This window comes from Dasypus novemcinctus, chromosome 10 (assembly GCF_030445035.2).
Source record: "Dasypus novemcinctus isolate mDasNov1 chromosome 10, mDasNov1.1.hap2, whole genome shotgun sequence".
NCBI lineage: Eukaryota > Metazoa > Chordata > Mammalia > Cingulata > Dasypodidae > Dasypus > Dasypus novemcinctus.
In genome coordinates, this window is record NC_080682.1 from 119,575,914 (window position 1) to 119,593,879 (window position 17,966).

General features: G+C 39.6%; 1 protein-coding gene across 13 annotated transcripts in view; it reads right to left on the minus strand.

Moving 5' to 3' along the window:
- Positions 1 to 17,966, minus strand: part of SYTL2 (synaptotagmin like 2) — a 132,660-nt gene that overhangs the window by 8,888 nt on the left and 105,806 nt on the right. For 11 of the 13 annotated variants that reach the window (XM_058306117.2, XM_012519519.3, XM_012519522.3 and 8 more), the window contains exons 11-16: positions 13,434 to 13,528; positions 10,028 to 10,147; positions 8,316 to 8,485; positions 6,693 to 6,795; positions 4,352 to 4,522; positions 308 to 386 (exon numbers count right to left, since the gene is read on the minus strand). In XM_058306117.2, coding sequence (XP_058162100.1) covers positions 308 to 386; positions 4,352 to 4,522; positions 6,693 to 6,795; positions 8,316 to 8,485; positions 10,028 to 10,147; positions 13,434 to 13,528 — 738 coding nt within the window. The remainder of the gene's footprint in view (positions 1 to 307; positions 387 to 4,351; positions 4,523 to 6,692; positions 6,796 to 8,315; positions 8,486 to 10,027; positions 10,148 to 13,433; positions 13,529 to 17,966) is intronic. The other 2 variants (XM_058306121.2, XM_023584555.3) reach the window with 1 other exon arrangement.

The following is a 17,966-nucleotide window of genomic DNA, read 5'->3' on the forward strand; positions in this document are numbered from 1 at the left end:
AGTATATCATTCATCCATGAACATAAAAAATATGTGTATAGTGAAAGCTGTGAACTTACCAATCAAACATGCTTATCATCATACAGGGTTCCCAGATATCACCCCACCACCAGTACCTTGCATTGTTGTGAAACATTTTAAACTGGATTTTTAAAATGAGAATTTTCTAGTTTACAACTGTGGATAACTCATAAATTAGAAGTTTGTCTGGGGCATCACCTTCAAAAATATAATAGGGCCCGAAGAATTCTGTGTAGAGGGAAGGGGTAAGAAAGGACATGGATCTGGATAAAATATCATTACATACCAGGGATGGGCTCTGGGACATATTGGAGAGCTAACTTCATTTCACCTCTGTTTTCTGCTTCAATGGCAACTGGCACTGTCTGAAAAAAAATGAAGGAATATTAGCAGGTCAAGGCATAGACTATTTACCCTGTTTATTGGTTTTCTGTGAGGGCCATATCTGCCCCATTTCTGGAACTACGTATCACTCCTGAGTGCCCTGAATTAAAATCTCCCTATCAGAGCTAGACTATTGCTTTTATATCTGGGAAAGTAATGATGTGCACCTTGGAAAACTTGCAGGTATCCAGAAAGTATTTCACGGTCTGTAGTCTCAAAGATGATGGAGAAATCAGAATAAGCTTCTTGAAAATGGGATAAATATCCTGAGTTGCTTTCGTTTTAATAAAAACGCATAAATTTTGTCATTCTATTATCTGGCACATCAGCAAATGAAACAATTTATTTTTATGCCCTCTCTTTGAAGGAGTAAAAATAGTGAGGGAAGATAGGGGTGGGGGTGGGGGGAGCCAAACCTTACATTTCAAAGCTGCATTAACCTAATTATTTTAGACCAAATGGGTAAAAATCTGCAATAATAACAAAGACTGGTCATTAATTTTAAGATGTGTATCTGTTATTTTCAAGTATAAGATAGGTTTTGCTTTCAAATTCTGGTTCAATGGTTCTTTAGAGCCTTGTTTCCAAAACACAGCTATGCATTAGAAACATAAGGGAAGATAGAAAAAAAATCAGATGCTCTGAAATATGAGGAATTGAGATTGAGCAGGTCTTAGGTAGGGCTAGGAATAAATGCCTCATAATTTTGATGCAACATTTGGGGACCATTTCTTTAGTGGAACTGCTTTATTGTGGAGATGATAAATAATGCTTTGCATTGTTTATATTTTCATTTCCAGCTATGATGGACTAGCTTGGATCACATCAACCCTCACACTGAGAACAATTTTTAAAAGCTGTATTTAAAAAAATCTATTTGCAGGTGTTAAAAATTGCTAAGACAGGGAAGCGGCTGTGGCTCAATCAGTTGGGCTCCCGTCTACCATATGGGAGGCCCTGGGTTCGCATCCCAGGGCCCCCTTGTGAAGGCAAGCTGGCCCACGCGCCACGGAGAGCTGACGGCCCATGCACAGCGGAGAGCAGACACAGCAAGATGACCCAACAAAGGGAGAAAAGCAGACACAGAAGAACACACAGCGAATGGACGGACACAGAATATAGACAGCAAAAAACAAGATGCAAGCTTGGGGGGGGGGGCATAAATAAATAAATAGATCTTTTTTTTAAAAAATTGCTAAGACAGGGCTCAAATGGCCAAGATCTTGGTGCTTGACATTCTTCTTTGCTTTTCACTGCAGTGCATTTTCAGATGTTGAGTAGTACCAGACTGGCAGTCTAAAAAGTTTAGTGGAAAGAGGATGAGGAGCTGAGCAGTTTTTGACAGTCCCCTGGGGATGGAGAAGTAAAAATTGGGGTCCAGGGCCTGCCAAGGGGAAGTGGTTCTGAAAAATCCCCTAGGCCAGTGGTTCCCGAAGTGTGGACCCCAGGTGGCAGCATCTGCGTTTCCTGGGTCCTGGTTTTCTAACAAGCACATGAGACATAGACACGACTGAATCGGAAACTTCGGGAATAAGGCCCAGCTATCTGTGTTTTTACAAATCCTTCAGGCAAACTGAATGCATGCTAACATTTGAGAACTATTTCCCTAGGCTTTCCGTTGGAACCCCTGAAGGGCCACAACCTAGGAATACGGGCAAATAAGAATTGGACCATATCACAAGAAAACCGAACCCCAACTTCAAGTCAGCTCATCCCCAGAACTAAATTAAGGCGGTCTAGCCCTACCCTGACTGACAGAAATGAAAGTAAATGCTCTCATATTATCCCTACAACTTTTTATCCAGCATTCAATAAAAAATATCAAATATATTAGTATACAGGACCAAAGACCAAATACTAAGATTTTAAAAAAAGTAGACTCCCAAGTGTTTCAGATATTGGCATTTTCAGATATATACTTTAAATAACTTTGATTAATATACTTGTAAGTATAATATTAGGATATAGAATTTTAGCAGAGAAATGGAATCTATAAAAAGAGTCAAATGAACATCTAAATATGAAAAATATGATAAATGAGTCCTTGGAGATGGGTTTAACAGCATATTAGACACAGCTGATAGGAAAATTATTCAACTGAAAGGTAGGTTAGCAAAATAATAGCCTGAAGCACAGAGAATAAAAAGAGAAAAGAAAATACAGAACAGTATTTTAAAAATATAGGAAAAAAGCATACAGGACAAGATGAAGAGGGATAGCATACAAGTAATTGGAAGTCCTGGAAGGAGAGGAGGGAAAATGGGCTTAAGAAATTTTAAGGAAATATTTGCTGAGACATTTTCAAAGCTGATGAAAGACATCAAGGCACATATTTAAGAAACTCAGTGAACCCCAAACAGGATATGCCTAGGCTCTTTAGAGTAATACTACTAGACTCAAAGACAAAGAAAAAAAAAGTTAAAATCTGAGAAAAATCTGACATATTACCTTCAGAGGATAAAAATAAGACTAATATCTGATTTGTCAACAGAACTGATCGAATCAGAATACCATGAAATGAAATCTTCAAATTGCTGAAATAATTGCCAACCTAGAATTCTAAACCCTACAGATATATCATTAAGAATGAAGCTGTAATAAAATGTTATAATATAAAGAAAGCCTGAGAGAATTTGTTGTTAAGAAATCTGCACTAAAAGTAAAACAAAAGGGATATCTTCAAGCATAAGAAACAACTCCATATAGAGATACAGAAAGGAATGAAGTATAACAGAAAGGCAAATATGTGGTTAAATCTAAATGAATATTGACTGTCTAGTACAATAATAATAAAGGCTTATGGGATTAAAAATATATAATTAACACATATGACTAAAGATAGCACAAAAAGGAGGAGGAGGGAGAAATGGAGTTCAAATGGTCTTGGTTCCTTTCATTTTCCTAGAAGTGGCAACAAACCTAATTTATATTAGACTCTCCTAAGGCAAGAATGCATATTGTAATCTCTAGGGTAACCAGTAAAAGAAAAGGAAAAGAAACTATTAATAGATGGAAAGAAATGAAATAGAATACTTGATTAATCCCAAAGGAGGCAATTATGAAGATAAGGAAAATAGTACAAATATAAGATAATAGGTATGAACCCAAATACGTCAATAATTATAAATGGACTAAATAATCCAATTAAAGACAGATTTTCAGACTAAAAAATCAAAACTGTTGCTTATAAGGAATATATCTTAACTGCAAGGATTTATACAAGTTGAAAATCAAAGGATAAAATAAAGTGCTGAGCCAAAAGAAAGCGGATAGAGCTATACTAGCACAGACAAAACAGACTTTAAGTTAAGAAGCACTACTAGAGATTAAAAGGAACATTTCAGGATGATAAAATGGTCTATTCATCAGGTAAATGTAACAGTTCTAAATCCATATATACTTAATAAAGCAAACTAATTTTATTTATCTAAAAACAAAGAAAAAAAAAAACTAAAGGAAGAAAAAGACAAATCCACAATCATGTCTTTTAGTAATATACACAGAAATAAGTACACACAGTATACACAAACATAAAATTAAGGATACAGAAGATTTGAATAACATCATTAATCAACAGGACTCAACTTATGAATATAGAACATTACATCTGACAACCATAGAATATATTTTCTCTGCAGATGACATGTGAAACATTTATCAGAATTTGACCATATATTGGGTTAAAAGTCTCAAATTTTAAAGAATTTATTTAAATCACCTTTCTGAAATATTTTCATTCAATGATTTAAACATTCTCCCTGTAATCTTTTTTTTACCCTTTCTTCACTGAATGTATAACATAAATACGTTCAACTGTAGTTTAACAAGATCCCATACTAGGTATTTATGGGGACTTAAAATGCAATGGTACAGCAGTGTTTTCCTGCACACTAGGCCCCAAACCAACCAACCAAACAAATAACAAACAAAAAAACTCTGAACTTACCTTCTGCTTCAGTGGGTACCACTTCAATTGTTTATTCTGCTTATTGTCCCAGTCCCATGTTTCCAAATCAAGTTCTACCTCCCCTAGGAAACTATTGCGCTTAAATGTATCCCGATGCCAGACAGACAAGTTCAGCTTCTGTGTCTTTAAGATCTGCTTCTCGATTTTGTACTGCAGTTCAAAGAAAGAAATTAAAATGATGAATAAAATTATTTCATGCCAAAGTTATGACATAGAGATGAAAAGTCATCTCTGTAGATCAGAGTTTCTCATCTGCTAGGTTTCAAGTCTCAAAAATATTGCAAAGTCATCTTACTCTACGTGTCTTGTTTCAAAGAGTCAAAATCCATCTTTCAGAAAGTGATTTTCTTACCCTCTCTGGAAAACCAAACCATGGCTCTCTAAAAACAAAAGCCAATTATTCAATTTTTACTGGATGTTTTTAGTTCTAATCAGATAAAACATAATTCAAATTCATTCTAAAAATAAAAATCAAGTTTAACCCAATGCTCTGTTTTTTACCTAAGTACAAGGCATTTTTTTTTAAAAAAGATACTTATTTGCCCACTTTACATGGTCAAGTGGAAAAGATACAGCATCTTAACAGCTTTTCATCTAAAATATAGTCAATCCTTGATTATATATAATCATGGAAAGGATAATGGCACTTTTAATCTAAAAATAACCTCTATTTGGCTTTATGAGATACTACTTCGAGTCTTTTTTGGCTGTAACAGATTTGCCTTTTTGCTGAGTTTACCAATTAAATTAGCTGGCTTTTCCTAAATGTAGGGTTGAAATAGCTGATCCAAAAATAGCTTGGGTGCTGGGATACAACATAGTCAAGCTGTGGTTAAAAACTTTCTACAGAAAATCCAAAGGTGGCTAATTCACCCATGGATGACAGAGGGTTGATAAATCCTTCTTTTCCCAAAGGATAACCAAATGCTTAGGCAGGATTTTTAGAAAGAAGGACTGAACAACACTTCATATATTTTTAGTTTAAAATTAACTGTTCCTTATGACTTAGGCAGTATGATACATTTTGAGGGAGAATCAGAGCATAGGTATTTGAGCCAGGTATGCTTTCCATTCATCTGTCCATCCACCTATCCCTCCAATAAACATTTTTTGAGTAATTCTAACAGACACAGTGCTCAGAGTCAGGGATACAACAACACTGGCTAATTGCCAACATTTACTAAATGTTTAACACATGCTTATCACTTCACATCTATTAACTCCTTTAATCTTCACAGCAACGCTGTGAGGGAAGGAAGGACTATTATTATCTCCATTTTCAAGATCTGAAAACAGTCATTATCCCAATTTGCAGATCTAAAGTGCAGAAAGATTAAATGATTCGCCCGAACGCACACAGTTTACATACAGCACAGAGCTGGTCCCTGCCGGCAGGGAACTTAACTTAGTGAGAAAGGAGAGAACTTAAACCCGTACTCAGAGTGCTGGTTGTTAACAGCCTACTACCAAGCAAGGCCACCGAGGCAGCAACTGCAGGGACCTTAGGGGCCAAGAAGAGCCTCTCCCAGGAAAAGGCACTGACGGTTGTGGGAGAGGCATGGAGAGAAACGTGTGAGGAAGAGTATTTCTTCTGACAGAAGTTCTCAGCAGTGGGAGAAAATGCATTTCCTCCAAAGAACTGAAAGGAATACAGCGTGGCTGGGACACCCAGTACGGAAGGGAAGAGAGGCGGCCAGAGCGCAGGCTGTGAAGGAACTGGCGGGCATGTAAAGGGTAATGGAAATCCCAACACGTTTTAAGCAGAGGAATGACATATTCAGCATTGTTTTTAGGCCATCATTCTGGTTGCAGTGCCCAGCTTTACCAGCCGTGTGCCGTTGAGCAAGTTATTTCTCTAAGCTTCGTTTGCCTCATCTGTGAGATGCAGACAATAATAATAATAATAATAATAATAATAAACACCTGGCAAGGTATTTATTTATGGGGAGTGAATGAGATGATGTATACAACAGGCACTGTTTAATCACCTAAGGCAGGGGTTCTTGACTGTTTTGTTCCACAAACCCCTGTGCCCTCAGGGGAAAACCATGGACCCCTTCCTAAGGCCACACTCTCCTGTGCATTATTTAATAAATAGGTCACACCTGTACCAACATGTCCCTACAAGGATAATGTTCTTTTGAATTTCAATTCAAGCTCACAGATTCCTTGTTAAGAACTCTTGACCTAAAGCAAAGCAGATTCTGAGGAATACTGTATTCCTCTCCTTCTGCACTCTTGGTGACTGACCAGAGGTATGGCTATTTAAATGTGTATTATCACCATTTACGATTTTCCCATATAGACAGTTCATAGCTACCCGAAGTATCTCGTTATACACAGGATTCAAGGTTTTCTTCACTACGAGTGTTTTCTTCTTGCCCATTTTGCCTTTGTCTGGTAATAAATAAGTCTTTACATACCTAAAAAGAGAATCAAACAGACAGGAAGGTCAGAGAAGATATGTGATATTTCCACTTTTACTTCCAAAAATGCATCGACAACTGACAGCAAAAATAATTGTTTCAATGCACTAAGAAAAGCAGTGACTAATAAATGTTCCTACCAACACTTTTGTGTTTAAATGTTTAAAGGGCTTTCAGCAGAACTGATCATTTAATATTGTTTGAAAGATTTTTAATGGACATTTCCAAAATTCTTCTTTTTCCTTTGGCCTTACCTACATGTGTGTGTGTTCGGGGGTGGGGGTGGGAATGGAGCAGACAACAGACCTCTAAACTAGTGCTTAATTCTGTTTATTTCCTATTGCCAAAAAGCTCTGATGCTTGCAGAAATTTTTAAAAAGGGGTGCTACTATCTTTTGAAAAAAAAATCAAGCTATATTCAATATATAATAATAAAAGATGTTGACTCCAGTTGTATTTATAATAAGAATGAAAGAAGAAAGGACTGGGCTGATTCCAGCAAAATAATCAAGGTAAGTGAGGAATGCCAATCAACTTTTGCAAATAAACTAAAATGCAATCAAACCTGTGATTTAAAAGATGAATTTAGCGATTCTCCCTAAATGTCTTCGGCAGGATACCATTCAAATACGGGAACTACCTCATCTGAGAATCTTAACTTTTTCTACACTCCTGAACGTTATGACAAGGGTCCCACGTGTCCCTCCTTCTACAGAAAGTTTGACAATGTCATCAAAAGTGATCTGGTTCAATGCCTCCTTCGTCATCCTGCCATAGAGACGATCTGAATTCAGATGACCTGGATTTAGGCAAGAAGGCCGCTAACCTTCCTCGGCCCATGTTAAAACAAAGGGACTGGACAAGGTCCCTTCCAACGTGAAACATTCTGTGCTTCCCTGTGACTGTTATCATTTAATCAGCTTGACATATAAATTTACGAAGACAATAAAACAGCATTTGCCCTCTATTTTTCTTTCCAAACATTTAACACAGACACATATACACTTCGAACCCTCCCTTTGATTACTTAGTTTCTTCCCAACTCCTCCAAGATGAATAGCTTGAGAACTGAGAGACAGTAGGTGACTCCAAAGTGTACTTACGGGGAAGTGGACTTGGCCCAGCGGTTAGGGCGTCCACCTATCACATGGGAGGTCTGCGGTTCAAACCCCGGGCCTCCTTGACCCGTGTGGAGCTGGCCCATGCGCAGTGCTGATGCGCAAGGAGTGCCCTGCCACACAGGGGTGTCCCCTGCCTAGGGGAGCCCCATGCGCAAGGAGTGTGCCCCGTAAGGAGTGTGCCCAGCGCGAAGGAAAGTAGAGCCTGCCCAGGAATGGTGCCGCACACACGAGAGCTGACACAGCAAGATGACGCAACAAAAAGAAACACAGATTCCTATGTCGCTGACAACAACAGAAGTGGACAAAGAAGAACACACAGCGAATGGACACAGAGAGCAGACAACAGGGCGGGGGGTAATAAATAAAAAATAAATCTTTAAAAAAAAATGTACTTACGGATCTGAGCGCTGTTTTTTGGCATCTGCTGCTGCTAAGTCCTTACATTGGGCCACAAAAATGTGCAGCTCCTTCAATGAGTCCACATAGTCGACTGCAAACTGAATATTCCCTTTAACTTCCAGATTGCCAAAGTCTCCACTGTAAACGCTCATCACACTGCTACTCACCTGAAAGCACAGGAAGCAGGCCGTGTGTCTCTCACCCTTGACCCTAACACAGGGGCCCCGGAGACAATCCTTGCCTGCCGTGTTTCCCTAGCTTGCACATAAAAGCATGTAATTTAACAGTATAAAGAAACAGCAACCCAGACAACTTGACATAATATATATGACCAGTGCTTTAAAAAGTTGCCCAGAAAAGACCTAGGTAAAAAATGAAATGCAAAGTTATTTAGATGCTGGCTCATTTCAAAGCAGGGTGATTTTATGGTAGGGGGCACTGAGAATCTCATTTTTAGGCATGCACTGTATTTAAAATGTTAAATAAGATGCAGGAGTCCCCAGGCATGCAAATCACAGTGACACATGGCTCTACTGAATTTCCAAGGCACTAAAACAGAATTTTACTGTGTTACCCAATTTATTGATTCTAAGAATATGCCTACTGTGCCATGTGCTTTTAGAGGTCAGGAAGGGTAGAAAATCCATGATTGATTAGGGGAGTTTGAAGCCTTCCAAAGGGCATACATTAGATTGTTATTAGCAGAAACTCAATTCATATAGATTCCAAAAAAAAAAAAAAAAGTTCAATAAATGTAGGGCTAGTAAGAATTTAAGCATAGCTTTATTATTTGATTAGCATATCTGGTGAGATGTGTGTATGTGTATCAGAGATATACTAGATATACAAGCTTTCCTTTTGACAAATTTTAAACACCAATTTCTAAAATATATGCAGAATTTTTTCAGTAACCTCATCACAAATGGAAAGAATTGTGATAACTATAGTCTCACTGATTTTTTAAATTAAGTAAAAAGACCAGTGTAACTGTGAAACACAGCTTAGAAAGTATTTAAGAACTTAAGCTCCAGTATCACACTGCTGGACTTGAATCATAACTCTACGACTCATAGAGAAATAGGATCTGTATCTCTACCTATGTACTTGTATATACAAACAACATGCATACACAACTACTTCACTTTATGCAAGAAGACTATGCAAGTCAGATTTTCTCAAAATCTGAGCAGTTACTCTTAAGGAGCTTTCTTTTCCCACTTTCCCCCTCTGTTCTGGATCCTTCTACAAAGCAGAGCAGCCCCTCTCCTGTTTTTATGTGAATCAGTATTCACATAATAATTCCATCAGGATTGCTAAAGGAGAGATACATTTTGACACCTGTAAGCAATATATGAAAATATATCTGATGTAGCTACACTGTTACAATTACCCCATTTGTTGGACAGAACACTGTAGTGGTTCATCTACACTAAAGGAGTGTAGTGCTGGCAATTTAGGTTTCTTTTTTGAAGCATGGCATAAAAAATTCACATTATTTATAGTGGACTGGACCCCCTTTATACCAAAAAAAAATCTAACTGAAAAAGGAAGCTTTCCCTAACCAGAAGCTAACGGTGGATTAGAAAAGATCCTTATGCCCTTGGAATCTGAGAAACACAACAGGAGGCTGTTTCACAATGAGCAAGAGCACAGCAGGGCAAGGCTGACAGACGTGGCGAGATATTAACACAGAGCCTTTGTTTACATACAGAAGACAGCGACGTCATGCCAGAGGAGCTGCTAAGCGTGGTTAAAGAGCTGGGGCTCTTCTTGTGTCTCCTGAGCTGGTAACTGCTTTCTGACGCTGTATCTGCTTCTCTGCCATCACTCTACGAAACATCATACAACACACACAATATTTAAATTCAGAATGCGTCAAGGTCAGAATCTCTGTTTAGGCAAAGGTGATATCTTTGTATCCCCCTGATCTATGACAGTGTTCAAGGTCAACGAGCACTAGTGCTAAAGCCAGGAGATGGGATTCAGGAAGGGTAGGTGGTCCTCTTTGGACATTGCCAAAGGAGGAAGGGAGTGGTCAGCTACCAGAAGAGCATGACAGGAAAACACCGGGTGACCCCACGATGCTACGGAAGACAGCGCTAGCGTGAGCTTTTTACGCTGCTTGGAGAACTTTACCGATGCAGATGAGAAATTAACTTTATCCAGACAATAAAAGGTCAAGACATAAGTCATGCTTAATTCCTTTCCTAATTAACAGTCTTAACTTTCCTAAAAACCAAATCTTTTACTTGAGATACCTTTAACCAGAAAAAGATCTTAGCCTGATCTATTTCAACCCAAGATTATGTTTTTTGTTTTGTTTTTAATTTTACATCGTTCCTTATGCTTTCCATAGTGCTGTAGTACTTATCTTTTTGTTTGTATGGGGAAGTATAGTAAATAATTGCACATTCTACCCACATCAGATTTAATAGATTTCTGTAAAAAACAAACAAACAAGATATTTATTTTAAATATGTCCCCAGGAAATAGCTACCTGGGACAAGAAAGGAAAATGGCAATAACAAATTTTATTATATTTAGATCTAAAGTGTATAGGATATTAGCTTAAAAGAGTCACACTGAACTCCTTTTGGGGTTGGAGAGTTATGGGACAACTCAGTGGCTCCTGTGGTTAAGGGAACACATTTATGGGGGAGTAGTTAGTTCATGCCAACACATTCCAGGGCCATGCAATTTTGCATCAGTGTAAACAGTGCTATTTGCAATGCAAATTAAGAAAGGGGTTAAAGTAAAACAAAAGTAATTTCTTCCATGAATGAGAAAAGAAACCTCCCTCAAGGATTAAAAAAAATCCATATTTATTTTCCTGTCTCTGCTGTCCCACTCTCTCCCACGTTTACAATCCACTTACTTCTACTAGAGCATGTACTACCTTCCGTGTAGTAGAGCAGGCACGTTAGTGAATACTGGAAGCACGAGACCCTGCTTGCCAACCTGAACAGAGCTTTCCACATACTGGCACCCCACAAATGTGACCGATGCTAAGCCTCGAAGGGACCGTGTACAAAGGAGCAAGGCCTGATTTGCCTTCGCTTCTTTTAATATCCAGGTCAACCCCAGGTACTCTGAAAGGTAGAATGGTATGACTTAATTCTGGCAGCTCAGACGTATAAATCCAAACGATCTGGACTGCAGGGAGGCGAAGGGACATTTGTCAACATGGCGAGACATCTCTGGCTGTCACACTTGAGGAGGCTGTTAGAACCTGACGGACGGAGACTGGGGGTGCTGCTAAACACCCTGCGATGCACGGAAGGCCTCCACTTCAGGGCATTTTCCATTTTCCAGACCCCTAGTCCCGAGCTGAGTAATCCTGCAGTTCTATTCCCCCAGCTGGCTCCTGCCCAGGTTAGGCTCCAGTGGACACCTTAGGCTCCCTGGCTGGAGAGACCTGGCTTCGAATCCCAGCTCTTCCCTGCTGTGTGACCTCAGGCAGGCTACATGCCCTCTCTGAGCCTACCAATTTCCTCCTCTGAAAATCGGTGATAAAAATAGCACCTGCCCCAAGGATTGTGGCTTAGACTGGAAAAAAACAAAACAAAGAAAAGAACAAAAACAAAAACCTGAAGGGAGGGGTAAAAATAAAACAGGAACTGGTATCATTTTCCTCTCAAATTATTATACAGTTCATTCAGATGACACCCAAGTCCTATTTATGGGAAGACAAAAGGTGATTTACACAGATATAAACCACAGGAACTCCAGGAGGTGCCTCTTAAGTATACGCAAGGGCTGAGTATTTGTAAGGCCCAAGAGTGGGCAGAAGGGTATAATTTATTTGGTGCCCAGTGGAGGGAGGGTATAATTTGTATTTTTCAGAGCTTTCCTCACATTCCATCTGCTTAGACAATGCTTGAGGGTGAAGCCTTTTATTTCACCCTCAGATTTCAGACTCAAGGACGGGGAGTGGGGTATATGGGAATCCCCTATATTTTCGATGTAACTTTTATGTAATCTAAAGCTTCTCCAAAAATATGATCCAGAAAACATCAGACCCAAACGGCAAATAGGAACAGTTAACATTTTACTGCAATTCACCGTGTGCAAGGCACTGTGCTCTGCATTTCCCTACATTATCCCACTCCCTGACTGCTCACAAGGTTATGTGGCAGATGCTAGGAAACCAAACTCAGAGAGGTTAAGGAATGGACTATGATCACACAGCAAATGCGCAGCACAGCCAGGACTCCACAGCTCAGGCTCCTGACCATCTGGAACACGGGACCTGGGGAAAGGCCTAGATTTACTATTCAGTTGCTATTAGATGGAGGGAAAGTTACTTCATCTCTCTGAGGCTTTTTCTCCTCTTTTGTAAAATGGAGAAAATATTACCTATCACGTTCGGTGAGGATTGGATAGCTGCGTGACTCTACGTGCCTGATGTACACTAGACACTCAATAAATAGTGGCCGATGGCCCTGTTCTAGAGACAGTTCTGTGCAGTGTTAGCGGACAGGCTTTGGAGCTAGATCTTGTTCTCTTTGTTTATTGTGTTGTTTTGCTTGTTTTTGGAGCCTGATCTTAGGAGTCAGATTTCTAGCGCTGGTTCAGCCCCTTCCAGCTGACTGAGGTTATTTCCCCTGTCTGGCCCCCATTTCCCAACCTGTAATATTTATGGATAATGATGGTCCCTACCTCCAAGGCTGTGGGGAGGATTAAACGAAATAAAATACGGAAAGTGCCCACACCTAACAGATCCATCTTAAAGCTGGCTGTCAGTGTTACTTTCACTCTCTTAACATATGCTTTCCTACGAGTCGTGCTACCTAAACTAAGCGATCGCAAACCGACTCGAAACCACAGGGGAAGTCAGCTCAGGCCAACGTAATTCTTATTTTGTACCCACTTGGAAACGAAAGTCACATTCCCAAGTCCACGCAGTTTGAGTTCACGGACCAAAAAGTGCGCGTGTGAGTGAGCCGAGACGGGCTCGCCTCCTTCCAGAAGCGCCCACACCACTCCTGGCTCGGCAGGCGGAGGGCAGGCCTGCCGGCCTCTCCTCCCAGCCCCTGCAGCACGAACGCACCAGCGCGGCCCAGCAAGCCCACCGCTCTGGTTCCATTTCTCTGAAGGTACAAAAGACCAACTTGCCTCATCTTGGAGAAATGCTGGAACAGACTTGCTCATCCTTTTGAGTGTGTCGGGGTGGGAAAACTGATTATCAGGTGGTGAAGGCACTGTGGAAACTAAAGAGCAGCAATTCCATTTCAAAATTATTCTTAAAATTGTCGAAAAACATCAGGCATACGGTGAAAATACTTTTCTTTCATCTATGAACAGATGTTTTTGTAATATGTTAAAGGCGCTAGTTCACAAGCGGGAGCTCGTGAAGTAAGCAACGTGCAGTTTTCCTCAATTACACAGAGACAATTAGCGAGGCGTTGAAACAAATACGAAAACTTTAAAAACCATTAGTTTTTACTGAAGTGGTGGTGGACTTGAATTATATTAAAGCATATTGTCAAAGTGAATTGGTTTTAATATATTTTTCACATCAGAACTGCCAACTATAAGATTTAAGCTGTATTTTATTGGCTCATCTCCTTGAGACACATTATATTTCGAACACGCTGCAGGCTGAAAAACTATTCCATCTGGACAGTAAGCATCTTTGTACACAACTCAGTAATAAGTGTCCTGGCTACTGACTTTCTAAGAGCAGGCTGGTTTACTGATCATGGATGATTAGTTTTCTGATAGTGTTTCTTTCAGAATTACGAGAGTATAATTTGAAAATGAATTATTTTTTAAAGATAGAAATTTTTAGCTACCAATCAACCCAAAGAGTGACCGATAGAGATATCCCAATGCCATGCTTGAATGGTTCAAGTTAGGATACTCTGAGAATATGAAAATGTAGCATATGGATTCTTTCTGTTATAGTAAGTATATATGTAGAAAGTACAAACAGATGTTGAAATTTATTCCCAATTTGAATATCTCCAGTTAGGAAACTATTTTCTTCTTTGTTTAAGAATTACAGGGTCTAAGCTTTTTGTATTGTGAAACATAACTTTTACACCGAATGTGTTAATATTCGTTAAGGTACTTAGAACAGTGCCAGGCATATAAGTGTGTTAAACATAAATATTATCTGACAGAGTCTTTAAATTTTCTGTAGAATATGATACAAGTATGTTAATCTGGTTTTGTTTTTTAAAGGAATACTAATAAAATAGATTAAAAATAAAACTATCTCTAATTATAACTCAAAAAGCTCAAATTGAGCACAGATCATCAGCTAAATTCATCTTTACTTAAAACACCAAATGAAGGAAAAATTGAAAAATGATCTACACTTACATGATATATGCTTGTTCACACAGTAGTTCTCGCCTAGCCTTAGGCTCACAAAAGTGAAAGTACATCAAAACACGCATACGGTGCTTCGCTGGAACGATAACCTGCTTTAATCACGTCCCAATGTGTGTGTGTATGTGTGTGTATTGGGAGAATTTGCTCTTTATTGGCAGGAGTGTACGATTAGGCCTGATGAGATGAAAGTAAGGACAAATGAATATATAAAAACTTCTTTTTAGTGTTTATAAAGTACTTTCATTGAGATCTAGTCACGCACCATACAATCTAGCCAAAGGGTACAATCAATGGCTGTTAGTATAATCAGTGTTGTGCATTCATCACCTTGAAAATTTTAGAACCACTTCATTACCTCAAAAAAGGAAAACTCCACACACCTCAATCCCATTATCCTTCCCCAGCCCTACATAACCACTAATCTAATTCCATCTTTATAAATTGATTTATATTTACATTTTATATAAATGGAATCATAAAACACGTAGTACTTTGTGTCTGGTTTCTCTCAGCATAATGCTTTTTTGGTCTGATATTAACATCTTAAAACATTAACATCCATTTGTTCAGTTTCAAAGAAAAACAATCTTGTATGTGCAATATCGCCCATATTCATTCATATTTCACAAGTGCTTTTACTATGCTATACAGTCCCACGTTACCTTTTTTAGCTTTCCTTTTAGTAACATACATGCCCTAAGACTTTCCCTTTCAACCACTGTCATACATATAAAAGCACTGAGAGTTACAAACATCATGTTGTGCTTTCACCTTTTCTATTCGTTTCCAAAGATTAAACCACATCCTTTTTTACAAATTCTGCACAAGTTAATCCATAGCTTTCCATTCTCTACTTCACTCTATTTTCTAGTGACCCATATTCAAGTTTTAACTCCCTGAGATTATATAAATAGTTAAGCATAGCACACTCATACAGTATTTGTCCTTTTGTGTCTGGCTTACTGCACTCAACATAATGTCCTCCAGCTTCATCCACGTTGTCATGTTTCACAACTTCATTTCTTCTCACCACTGCACAGTATTCCATCATGTGCACGTATCACAGTTCATCCGTGCATCGGTTGATAGGCTCTTGGGTTGTTTCCATCTTTCGTCAACCGTGAATAATGCCACTGTGAACACTGGTGTGCGGGTGTCTGTCCATGTCACTGCTCTCAGCTCTTCTGGGTGTATACCCGGTAGTAGAATTGCTGGGTCACAGGGCAAAACTACTTTCAACTTCTTTAGGAACGGCCAAACAGTCCTCCACAGTGGCTGTACCATTCTACACTCCCACCAGCAGTGGATGTGTTCCCATCTCTCCACATCCTCTGTAACACTTCTAGTTCTTGATCTTTTTAAGAATGGCCATTCTAATAGGTGTGAAATGACATCTCATTGTAGTTTTTTTTTTTTTTAAGATTTATTTATTTATTTAATTCCCCCCCCTCCCCCGGTTGTCTGTTCTTGGTGTCTATTTGCTGCGTCTTGTTTCTTTGTCCGCTTCTGTTGTCGTCAGCGGCATGGGAAGTGTGGGCGGCGCCATTCCTCGGCAGGCTGCTCCCTCCTTCGCGCTGGGCGGCTCTCCTTATGGGTGCACTCCTTGCGCGTGGGGCTCCCCTACGCGGGGGACACCCCTGCGTGGCACAGCACTCCTTGCACGCATCAGCACCGCACATGGCCAGCTCCACACGGGTCAAGGAGGCCCGGGGCTTGAACCGCGGACCTCCCATATGGTAGACGGACGCCCTAACCACTGGGCCAAAGTCCGTTTCCCAGGAGGCCCAGGGTTTGAACCGCGGACCTCCCATGTGGTAGATGGACGCCCTAACCACTGGGCCAAAGTCCGTTTCCCTCATTGTAGTTTTGATTTGAATTTCTCTAATTGCTAGCGATGTTAAACATTTTTTAATATGTTTTTTACCATTTGTATTTCTGCTTTGGACAAATATCCAAGTCTTTTGCCCATTTTTAAACTGGGTCATCTGTCTTTTTATTGTTGACTTATAGCATCTCTTTACATATCATGGATATCAAACCCTTTTTGGATATGTGATTTTCAAATATTTTCTCCCACTGAGTTGGCTGCTTTGATGCCCTTTTTACAAAGTCTTTTGAGGTGCGAAAGTGTTTAATTCTGAGGAGGTCCCATTTATCTATTTTTTCCTTTGTTGCTCGTGCTTTGGGTGTAAGGTCCAAGAAACCACCACTTACCACAAGATCTTTAAGATGTTTCCCTACATTTTCTTCTATTAGTAGTTCTATGGTCCTGGCTTTTATATTTAGGTCTTTGATCCATTTTGAGTTGATTATTGTATAGGGAGTGAGATAGGGGTCCTCTTTCACTCTTCTGGTTATAGATATCCAGTTCTCCCAGCACCATTTGTTGAGACTGTTCTGTCCTATTAACAAGGACTTCACAGGTTTGTCAAAAACCAGTTGGCCATAGAGGTGAAGGTTTTTTTGTTTTGTTTTTTTTTTTTATTTACTTATTTATTTCTCTCCCCTTCCCCCCCCACCCCGGTTGTCTGTTCTCTGTGTCTATTTGCTGCGTTTTCTTTGTCCGCTTCTGTTGTTGTCAGTGGCTCGGGAATCTGTGTTTCTTTTTGTTGCGTCATCTTGTTGTGTCAGCTCTCCGTGTGTACAGCACCATTCCTGGGCAGGCTGCACTTTCTTTTGCGCTGGGCAGCTCTCTTTACAGGGCGCACTCCTTGCGTGTGGGGCTCTCCTACATGGGGGACACCCCTGCATGGCTGGGCACTCCTTGCGTGCATCAGCACTGCACATGGGCCAGCTCCACATGGGTCAAGGAGGCCCGGGGTTTGAGCTGCGGACCTCCCATGTGGCAGACGGACGCCCTATCCACTGGGCCAAGTCCTTTTCCCAGGGTTTATTTCTAGACTCCCAGTTCTACTTCACTGATCAATGAGTCTATCTTTATGCCAATACCATGCTGTTTTGACCACTGTAGCTTTGTAATATGTTTCAAGATCAGGCAGTGAAATTCCTCCGACGTCAATCTTCTTTTTTAGAAGGTTTTTGGCTATTCAGGTGCACTTTCCCATCCAAATAAATTTGGAAATTGTCTTTTTCTATTTCTGTAAAATAGGCTGTGGGAATTTTGATTGGTATTACAATAAATCCATAAATCTATTTGGGTAGGATTGACATCTTCATGATATATAGTCTTCCAATCCATGAACACAGTATATCTTTCTATTCCTTTAGGTTTCATTGATTTCTTTTAATAATGTTTTATAGTTTTCTAAATACAGGTCCTATACTTCTTCGGTTAAATTGATTCCCAGG